The sequence below is a fragment of the Theobroma umbraticum genome, unplaced genomic scaffold (assembly GCF_002168275.2).
Source record: "Theobroma umbraticum cultivar Fairchild unplaced genomic scaffold, ASM216827v3 scaffold_20.0, whole genome shotgun sequence".
Taxonomy (NCBI): domain Eukaryota; kingdom Viridiplantae; phylum Streptophyta; class Magnoliopsida; order Malvales; family Malvaceae; genus Theobroma; species Theobroma umbraticum.
In genome coordinates, this window is record NW_018397266.1 from 4,020,736 (window position 1) to 4,031,737 (window position 11,002).

An 11,002-nucleotide genomic window follows, 5' to 3' on the forward strand; every position below is an offset into this window, starting at 1 on the left:
TGTGATGTCAAAGCCTCCACGAGAGCTGAGAATAAACATGGCATTATTGCCAATAAATACCAAATATTACGTCAAATATGAATTACGACACAATTAACTTTCAAAATTGCAACATGTTGTCACATGTCCGAGGAAAACAAAAAGACAAATGCCCCCGACATGTAACACGTTAAAGCCATAGTGACACTATTCTCGCATAGTGAAAAGAGAAAAATTACAAATGAAATTAAAAAGGAACACCTATGATCAACTTCAATTGAAACACCATGCATGTGTTCCTCATCTCCATGCTTTCTTCCCGCGGAACTGTTTGCCAGAACGTTGCCTCTTCTTACCTTTCTCTTGTCGAGATCTTTGAGCCTTGGCCTTCTTTGCAGCAACAGACATAAAAAAGGAACTCCAATGATCAACTTTGAACCCGCTCACTGTGTTCTATGGAAAATACCATGCACGCCTTCCTTATTTCCACGCTTTCTTCCCACGGAACTGTTTGCCAGATCGTTGCCTCTTCTTACCTTTCTCTTGTCGAGACCTTTGAGCCTTGGCCTTCTTTGCAGCAAACGGCATAACCTTCTTGTGTTCTTTCTGACGGTTGCTTAGACCACCCGTCTGTTCACAACAAGACAGAAGAAACAAACATGATAATCAGATTAATTGAAAGATCCAACCAGTGGCATGCTTTAGATTGCATTTTAAGTTCTCAACCACAAAGACTCGTTATCTTAAGGTAAACCAAGATTCTTATACTCAGCAAGTTGAAAAGGGAAGCCTTTAAACGTACTACGATATAAACACCTAAATAGAGAGTACTATCATATTAGACATCTAAATGGACCAAAAATTCAACAAAAAGCTGTGCCCTTGAAGAAACTAAAATCCAAGCAGCGAGGAATGCTAAAAATGGTTACTATATTTGACTTGCTTACAGCCTAGAAAACAGGCCTATAAATTGTAAAAGCAACCAAATACCTTTTTCTGTTTTACAGCAGTTCGAGCCTGGTACTGCCCTCTGTCCTCCCTTCCAGCTTTGACTAATGCCAGTCTTTCCTCCTTGCTAAGCCTGAGTCGAACATGGGCCTATGAAGCACATATAAAAACTTTTGTGAATATATGTTTCTAGGACCAGCCCTTAACTAGAGAAGTGTACTTATCAATAAAGACAGAGAAGACATACTTCAAGCTTTGCAGGATCCACTCGTTTAAAACTCAGTTGATCAGAACTTGGAATCTTAAACCCTTGTTGAACCAAAGCAGTCTTTGCTTCCTTCTTAGCCTAATAAAATAAATAAAGAACCCCCAAAAAATAAATTATTTTACTATGTCCAAACTAGTGTTAACAAAGTATATTAAAAGCAGTTATGAATCAACTTCGAGATCTGCACAAGGTCACACCTTTGGTGTCAACTTGAGATTATAGATCTGTCGGAACAAATTTAATATACCTTAAGTTCCTTGATCCTTCGGAAATGCTCATCAGAAAGAATACCATCTGTTGAGTCTGATATAGTATGGCTCATCTTTGCTTCTGCCAACCTCTTTAAAGCTCGAAGACTTGTATCAGCAGCAATAAGTTGTCCCTCAAAATCAGACAATTTTCTCTTACTTGCTTTCGACTTTTTATCTACATTTCCACCATCTCCAGCACCGTCACTAGGTCTAGAAGAATCAGTAACTTCTTCATAGTCATCATCCTCTTCAGCTTCCACCTCCTCTGTCTCAACCTTGTCCTCATCATCATTGTCCTCCTCTTCATCATCACCAATATCACTCTCGTTCTCATCAATACTATCATTCTCATCATCTTCTTCATCCACTATGCCCTCATCCTCACTTCCATCTTCTGCACTATACTGGCTTTCTTCATCGTCGCTGTTTTCATTGCCATCATCAGAACTTATAGATGCAGCATCATCACTATTTTCATCATCCCTACTGCCATCAATTTCATCTTCATGTTCCAATAATTCAATGTCAGGAACATTGCTAAGGACATTGACTTCTCCATATGCCCTTGGTCTTGCCTTGGGGTCCACTGGGCGTCCGCGATCTTTCTTAACCAGTAGTGAAGGGCAAACCTGACAACATAAAAATGGAGAAATATGCAGTCAATGTTTATGAAGAACAAAGACAACAGACAATTAGAGAAGCAGGCATGTAGAAAAGTATGGAAAGACAATGGTATACCTCTCTAAACAAAGTAATTAGTGAGCGAGCTGCCGCTGAAACTGCTTTCTCATGTGATTTTTTATACAATGCGAGATCTTGCAGCAAATCTTCAGTCATCAACTAGTAACAAGAAACAAATGATTGTTTTAACAAATTCTGAGTAATACAGTACATATAAGTGAATCCACTAATGAAATAAAATAAATTCAGTGGATTCCGAAAGAAAATGACAGATAGTTACCAATGGCATGCGTAAACATATTTCCCTTATCACGTTCAGTCCAACAGCAATGGCCTAGAACAATAAGAAAAAAATTTAATCAATCAGTAACCAAAAAAAAAAAAAGGATATATAAAACAGCTTTTAAGTCATGTGCAATACCTCTGGACGTGAACGATCATGTACAAATTGATTTACTATTTGTTTGAATAATGGCTCAACTGCATCAGGAGGAACCTGCTTAGACAAGATTGAATAGATGGCAGGAAATCAGAGAAAGCTAAAGAAAGAAGAGAAGAAAAAAAGTGAAAATAAAAATGTTCAGGACAAAAGATTCAAACAATCAATGGAAAACCATACCATGTCATGACATGCCTGAACCGCTGCTGCAAGTAAATTAGTGATATCTTTTTGGTGAGGCTGCAGAGACGAATATAGTTGCCTCCTATTAACCAGGCAATTACACTTAATTTTAAATAAGAACACTTCAATAAGATAGCATACCTGAACATATCTCTGAAGGAACGGATAGAAATTTAGTAATATCAAATGGTGAAGTCCAACTGTTCTAGCAATCACTTTCAACATCATCATTTTAACCTGAAGTAAACAACAGAGGAGACTTGAAATGAATGAGGCAATTTAAATATAAGAATTAATTAATGTGAAAGCAAACTATACAGAACTTAACCTAAAACTACTATTGCCATCAGTTAGACATCAAATGTTAGAGAACAGAGTTAAAATGCAATATACAGAAGCTCCATTTTGCCAAAGAAATATAAAAACTAACAGGTAAATTAACAGAAATGAAAACAGTATAACTGCTACAGAAAGTATCATAAGTCACAGGAGTTAAAGAGTAAAATCTGCCAAATTAGAGATATCAGGAAAGGCATTCACCTCAAATCGTTCGTTGCAGGTTTGAAGGCGAGAAAATAGCTTTTCAACAAATCCCTGTGCGCAAAAGAGAATTTTGAACTTTCTACAGCATTGAAATCACAGCCAAACTGACTAAATAAAATGTGATAAGAGGGCAAAACCTGTGCATCTTTTAGATGGTTTAGGGGTGAATAATAACTAGAAGTGCTAGTTTCTGATGACAGGCGTTGCTGCCTTTTCATGCTACGAATAGCACGTTGTAATTTTGCTTTCTTTTTCTTCTTGCTAGCAGCTGTGCCCTTATGGTGCGCCTAAAAATTTAATACAACATAACATTATAACACCAATCATACATCTTAGAATCAAAGGTAAAACTGAAAGCAACTACTTTTCGTAAAACAACTGACACAAACTATCAGGCATTGAAGTTCAATTCATCAGCCGTAGAGATATTTTTTTTCATTCACCTAAAATTTAAATATATCATCATATCTCAACAAAAGTTACGAGTATTTTAAGCATAAAATCCGTGGTAGAATCAAGGAAACTTCACTTAGCCAGCACTAATTATAATAACTTTACTAGAATGGTACAAAGAAGAAAACAGAAAATTAATCACAGGATGCAAATAACCTTGTAGACAGCTTCTTTGCTGATGACAACTTGAGGTTTTTGTGTCATTTCATCTTCACTACTTGAAGCATCACTATCATCATCATCATCATTTTCAATCTTCTCATAATCAAGGAGAAACGAAAGTGCAGCAATCATTATTCTGAGAAATTCAAGCACAAAAATGTTTCACTTGAACTCACCAGCATAAACAACAGATATCAACCATACAAAAGATCACACATACCTGGATGATGAATGAAAACATGCCATACAAATAGCATTTGCCGTTCTATCATCAAACCAAACCTTTCTTCGATGAAGTTCACATAAAGTAATAAGAGACCTTTTCGCTCTTGCCTCATCTTCTTGCTATAAAACACATTGAAAATACTTTATAAAAAAGAAAATGAAAAACTAACATTTTTAAAACAGGAAATACCCAATTCAAATGGCTTTGTTAAAGAACCTGCAATAATGCAAACAAGATATTCTGGAGGGGGCGATTCTTAGCCTCGTTCTTATGATTTTTATTCATTCTTCTGATACTATGAACAACATGAGAAAATGCTAATTTCCTCAAATTCCTATCTCCTAGTGTCTGTAACTCCATGAACAGTGATAGAGTGTCCTTTATATCAATAATCTGCCAAAAAAAGTCAACATTTCAAGTCAAATTGAAAGCATCCAGATATAGGGACCAAAAAAGGTTTCAACTTTTCATAATTGTGGCAACAAAAACTAACTAATTTTCCTCGTCACCTTCCGATTAACGAGAAGAATGAGCGCTTGGGTGACGTGGAACCTAAGCCCCGAGGGAAGAGTCCTCGCGGATGATTTGAGAAACGCGGCGAGATCGGAAGGGAAGCCTGCGAGCTGCTTGGGATAAAACGGCGTGACATGGGCCAAGAACATGGCACGATCACTGAGGTCCTTGGCGACGGTTGGGTCCGCACCGACGCCAGTAATGGAGGAGAAGTTGAGAGCCGCTTGCTGCTGGAAGAGCTCGAGAGCGGAATTGAATTGACTGTGGATGAGATGGAGCTCCGTTTCGTACCCCTCTGGGTCGGTTTTCATTTTAGATTGGAGAGACGGTAGGCTCAGCTTCTCGGAACTCCGACCCGACGCGGACAGAGGCTCCGGCGAGACACCGGCGAGCAATACCATTGTAAGAAGTTGATTTTCCCCTTTATTTTTTTCCTAGGGTTTTGGCTTGAAGGTAAACCCTAAATCTTTATAGATAAGATAACAGTTGAACACGTGGCATCTTAATAAATTTTTTATTAAAATTTTACAGTTTAATTATTTTGATGAATGAATTAAATTTTTATATTTTTATTTTTAATTTAAATAAATTTTTATAAATAATGATTGTTTAATTGTATTAGTAAAAATAATATTTGTCATTTTATACTCATCTAACATTGATGTAAAAAATTAAAAATATCACATAAGTATGTTATTATGTCTCATTAATATGTAATATTATATTATTTACATACCAGTATATTAGTTATCGTTAATTATGGTTATGATATGTGAAAAAAAATCATGTCAAGACAATATGATATAAAACAATAAATAATATTTTAATTAAATCAATCATTAATCATACAAGTTGTTTATAGGTTATATGCTTAAATTGGGACTAAATGTTTGAACATATTTTTTAATTAAGAGTCAAATATTTCAATTGTAAAAATGTTATTGTTATTTTTGTGGAAAAAATATTGTTAACTCCAGATTGAAAAATGTAGTGTTATATTTCATATTCTAAAATTTAATATTCACATGTCATGTTGAAAATAATTGTTACATGTCATGTTAAAAATTTAATTATTATACATCATGTTGAAAATTTAGTTATTACACACTAAGTTAAAATATGTACTTGTTATAAGCCATGTTGAAAATTTAGTTGTTACATGTCATGTTTAAAATTTAATTATTATATGTTATGTTAAAAATTTAATTGTTACATGTTATTTTGAAAAATTTAGTTGTTATACTTTATATTAATGATTTAGTTGTTATACGTTATGTTAAAAAATGTAATTGTTATACGTAATGTTAAAAAATATAATTATTACAAGTCATATTGAAGATTTAATTGCTACATATTATATTGAAAAATTGAGTTGTAAAACCTTATATTGAATATTTACTTGAGGTTCTTTCCTCCCCTAACTAAAGTATCATCGTAATGAAACTTTATGATGCGTAATTAATAAGTTATTCTGTTTAAAATATAAAAAATATTATGATTAGATGATTTTTTTGAACATAACGTGTGACAATATCATTTTCTCAATATCGTGTGTAACAATAGTTTACTATACGCCATTATTAGTTATCACAGAGAACTATATGCCCTTTACAAAATTTATTACACTGTAGAAAAATTGTTTAATGATAATCTTATTGGTGACAAATATTAAAGATAGAAAATGAAAATGTAAGGCATACCTAACTATTTCTAGATTATCAAACAATAACAAGATGATGGCAACGGGAACCCACAAACAGAACGTCTAATATGTTAACGGTGATAGATACCTAATTGGACTATGGTATGATAAAGAGTAAAAATGATCGGAGAGGAAAGGTGGATCAGAAAAAGAGGAGGTAGAGTGTTAGTAATTTGGGTCAACGATGAGAAATTTTAATCGACAAGAATAATCAAATAGGAGAGATGAAATTATTTTTACCTAGATCAAATAGCCTTGTTTGTTAAAAATCTAATTCACTAATCACATCAAAGGCAAAAATTCAAATCAACGTCCACATTATGCATGTATCCTACACTTTAGTCACCTCTCATCATAACTTTTAATTATAAAAACTAAATTTTTTTTATTTTTGATTGTTACAATTAAAATGTTTGATCATGAATTAATAAAAAATTCAAAAAATTTAACTTCAAATTGTGCATTTAGTCGTTTATTGTAGCTAAAAATAAAAAATATAAAAATTTGTTTATTTTCAGAATAATAGTAAAAGTACTTAATTAAAGAATAAAAAAATGAAGTTTATTTAAAAGATTCTATACCGTTTATTTTCAACCAGGTTACCGATACCCTGCAAGACGAAAGAAAGAAGCTTCCCGCCGCGGTCTCAGCTTATTTTAGGGAGCTGCTGAAATGAAACTTCATTGTTTATCCACCAGAACGACCTTCACAGCTTTAAACAAAAATGGGTCAGCTCAGGTTCTATTCTTAATATCTGCCTGGGATTTCATATTTCCTTGTTTATTTATGTATTTATTTGTTTTGCCAATATTAGAAAATTGGTTAAATTTTGCGTTTAAATAGTATCCATTTGGGTGTCAGCAAGTTGATAGTAAGTTTCTGTTTTTCTTTGTAAATTAGATGCATCATGGGTGCTTTTGAATTCGGTAGTTGGGATTTGTAAGTGACATGATAGTAATGTAGTTTACATTCATTTTGGAAGAAGGAAGAGTTAAAAGAACGAAAATTTTAAACAATATGTGGCATGTTGATACATCTAACTTCCATTAGTTAGAAAAGGATTAGTTCAGTAAAGACTGGTTTCCATCAATGTCCTCAGTGAGGAGGATATGCTGCCTCGAGCTTTATGAATGTAAATAATGTCTTTTGTCAGTGTTGTTCCCCAAAATTGGAGAAAACCGGCATCAGTTTCTTAGAGTTAGAGAGAGATATGTCGGTTTGTTGAAAGTTAGCACTGTTTATGAGAATTGAAGAGGAATACAGTGATATATACTGCAAGTTTTGCAATAGCATGGTCCTAGAACTTGAACATCCTTCGTACAACTATGCTCTGATGTTTGGCCTTTACATGTTGTGGTTGTGGCAACTTGGCATCACATCAATCATGGTTGATGTAGTCAATACGTTATTGCAATGCTGCCTTTCACAAAATTAATTAGCCACCTCATTTCATGAAAATTTCTTCCTTGCTCTCTCCTTCCATTTTCCTTTTGCTGGTCATATTTCTGGGCAATTGATGATAAAATGCTAGTATATTCATTTAAGATACAGGAAACATAATGCACACTTCTATAGCTTATCGATACTATCTTCCATGCTATTATAGTAGCTTTCTGGGATTCAGACTAACAGTTGACCAGTGTCAGGCACTACCCAAATTCAAACTTAGTGGTGAAGAGTTCTTGTCAAAATTGCTTGACAGAAGGTGGACATTGCTCAGTCCTGATACCAAAATTCATCAAATTATGGTTTCTTCAACAAAAGGGCAAAACAGTGGGGGAGTGCTTAGTAATGTTTCTTTCTTAAACAATAATCAGCCTTATCTTGGCAACAAGATGTTTGAGGACAATCAAGGCTTGTCATTCTATATTGTGAGGGATGATTTATTGCATCCCTTTGTCAATGGCAATAAAGCTAGAAAACTGGATGGACTGCTTCCTCTCATTGAAGATCATGATGTGACTGATGTGGTAAGATTGTGTTCCTTTCACATGTGAGATGGCAACTGGATTTAGATTTACCTGTCAGTTGATATGAATATGCATCATCCATCTAGATCCCCATGTTAGTGTTTATCTTAACTTTTTCTTATAAACTCTCTTGCATCTCTGTGTGCATCTGGGTAGGACAATGACAGGTCTGGCAACCCTTCTATTTTGGAAGACATTATATGCTTATGGGATGCTTACCCATATTCATTTAAGGGCTCATTAGGATAAGGAGTAACAGTGGTCTATTTGCTGGATATACCATTTGTTGGATGGCTTGAACAGGAATAGGTTGTACTTTCTTAAAATTTTATGGAATAGATAGATGTCCTAGTGCACATACAATTTTCAGATGGATTCCAGTGCACTGCATCTCTTATATGCAACCACTCCTCCCAACCTTTCCTCTTTTCAGTTCTGCAAACTTCAAAGACCAGATAATTTTAAATTGGGAACTTTTCTAGGTTACATGTGGCGGTTGTCAAAGTGCACATGCAGCAGCTGTTGGTAGGTATTTTCTTTGCAGTTACAAGAGTAAATTTCTTTGAAATTTCCTTTTCCAGAATTCATAATAAGTTTTGGTAATATTAGCCACATAAACTTTGCTTCAGATCAGTCATTTGCATGTTTTGCAGCTGTTTCTTGTGCAGAGAGAGGGCTGAAGTCACACTTGCTTCTACGAGGGGAGCAGCCTGCAATTCTGACTGGCTATAACTTGATTTCAACAATATATGGAAATGTAACATATGTTCCCAGATCCTTTTATGCCCATAGGGAAAAAATGCTAGAAACTCATGCTAGTATGGTTGCAGGCAGTAGTGGTAATGTTGTATATTGCAATGATATTATTGATGCGTTTATAACAGCCCAGACATTTGAGCGTTCAAAGTTTGTGCAAATGGATGCTCCTAGAGGCACCAAGAGCCACTCAACAAAGGTTCTTGTAGTCAATGAAGGCGCAGGAGATGCTGTTGCATTGCTAGGTAAAAGAAAAAATGTGGACTATGGATTTGCTTCTAATCATCATTTTCTTTTTTCACAAATATATCTGCATTCTCTTTTAACATTCAATGTTGCCAAGTCATCACAAAGACAGGTTGTGAAACTAACTATACGATGTCAATCTTGCACTAATAATAATTGCTTATCTTCAAGGATGCTATTTTGGTACTACACATAAATATTATTCTTGACTGTGATCAGGTTGATAGCAATAACTCATGACAGATGGCCAAGGCCTTCCGCTAGAGAATATGTGTCTTTAGATTTTAAGTTTTTAACTGTCTCCTTGGTCTCACTGCTTTCAGGTTATGATTTCTATGAAATGACATATTCCTAAAAAAACGTAGGGTTCTTGTCTACCATGCTTCGCTGATTTATTTCCTTATTAATATACTAGCATTTATAAATTTTCAATCCCTTTGTATGCCACTAATTTATTAATTGCAGGTTATAAGTTGTTATTACATAACTGAGTAGGTGTAACGTTGACATCTAGTTAGCTTCAATTAATTAAGTTTCCTTCTTATAGGTCTATTTCGTTTGGTTGACTACCTATCTCAGGACCATTTACTTGGAAGAACGAGGGCTTTCAACTTTGTTGTGGATTCTGGTACTGGGACAACTGCTGTCGGTTTAGGCCTTGCTGCCCTGTGTTTAGGGTATGTGCTGTTTTCATCATATATCTTCTGGTTGAGATAAAAACTTTCAAGCAATTATGTTACTATGTTGTGGAGTGAAATTTTAAACTGAAGCACACTATGGCAGAATATTCACCACTGCTATTGCTTTCTCACAGGCTTCCTTGGAAAGTTACTGCAGTAATGTTGGCTAACACAATTGATGCATACAGAGAACAAGAAAGACGCTTAATTTTTGAATTTAAGAGGCAGTTTTGTTTTCTTCTTGATATTCACAAACTAAATGGTGCAGATGATGGAATTGTGCACTGGGTAGACCATATTCGTCCAAGAAAGTAAATTCCTTCTCCTTTTATTTTATTTTTCATTGCTTATAGTTTAACTTGTTCGTAAGCTACTTTCTAACTTGCTTGATGCATGAGGGGCATCACCAATAAGATTATGGACGGATTCAAGATTTATATATATGAGTGAAAGGAGACTTTTTCAGCAAAAGGTGTTTATATACAATAATTATGAAATTTGTTTTTTTTATATATATAATACTGAGTATACAAAAGGTATAAATACAAAAGGATATGTACAAAATTTTTTCTTTTTGAGCAACTTCAAATTGATAGTTTCAAAATTGATAATTTTTTTTCCAAAATATTCTTTGGTTATTTTTCTACAAACACCAAATTACTTTATCAATGTAAAAAATTCCAAATACTAAATTTTTTTGCAATCATAAATTATCAAAATATAAAGAAAGTAATTACTCATTTGAATATCTTGGAACTTTAGAAGAAGAAAGTGGTTCAATTCCTTTGTTATTTTGGCTTTTCTTTTGTTAATTGTCTAGTTAATGAAAGATATTTGTAAGTCAAGTTGTCTCCTATCATACCCGCTGTTTTTCTTATCTATTAAAGTTGTAAACATAACAAAAGAAAAGGAAGCACCAGTAGCTTGTAAAGAACAGTGACAAGTAACCAGAGAAAAGAAAAGCAAAAAAAAAAAAAGGGAATGGAACCACTTTCTTCTTTC

General features: G+C 34.2%; 2 protein-coding genes across 6 annotated transcripts in view; one reads left to right on the plus strand and one right to left on the minus strand.

The window, feature by feature from the left end:
- Positions 1–55: 55 nt before the first annotated feature.
- LOC110422902 (ARM repeat superfamily protein) lies at positions 56–5,078 on the minus strand. Its single transcript, XM_021436927.1, has 15 exons — positions 4,643–5,078; positions 4,350–4,526; positions 4,128–4,252; positions 3,902–4,043; positions 3,430–3,579; positions 3,290–3,343; positions 2,891–2,986; positions 2,747–2,806; positions 2,549–2,623; positions 2,408–2,461; positions 2,185–2,286; positions 1,443–2,075; positions 1,175–1,273; positions 970–1,077; positions 56–609 (listed from the first exon to the last, which is right to left on the minus strand). The coding sequence occupies exons 1-15, from the start codon at positions 5,045–5,047 to the stop codon at positions 460–462; spliced, it is 2,430 nt and encodes an 809-aa protein (XP_021292602.1). The 5' UTR covers positions 5,048–5,078; the 3' UTR covers positions 56–459.
- A 1,858-nt stretch (positions 5,079–6,936) lies between these two features.
- The window catches only part of LOC110423628 (Pyridoxal-5'-phosphate-dependent enzyme family protein), a 5,385-nt gene continuing 1,319 nt past the window's right edge, over positions 6,937–11,002 (plus strand). The window contains exons 1-6 of one of the 5 annotated variants that reach the window (XM_021437907.1): positions 6,937–7,086; positions 7,989–8,318; positions 8,801–8,843; positions 8,972–9,319; positions 9,868–9,997; positions 10,135–10,311. In XM_021437907.1, the coding sequence (XP_021293582.1) occupies positions 7,021–7,086; positions 7,989–8,318; positions 8,801–8,843; positions 8,972–9,319; positions 9,868–9,997; positions 10,135–10,311 (1,094 nt within the window). In that variant the 5' untranslated portion in view covers positions 6,937–7,020. Of the gene's footprint in view, positions 8,319–8,800; positions 8,844–8,971; positions 9,320–9,867; positions 9,998–10,134; positions 10,312–11,002 lie in introns of all 5 variants that reach the window. The other 4 variants (XM_021437908.1, XM_021437909.1, XM_021437910.1 and 1 more) reach the window with 4 other exon arrangements.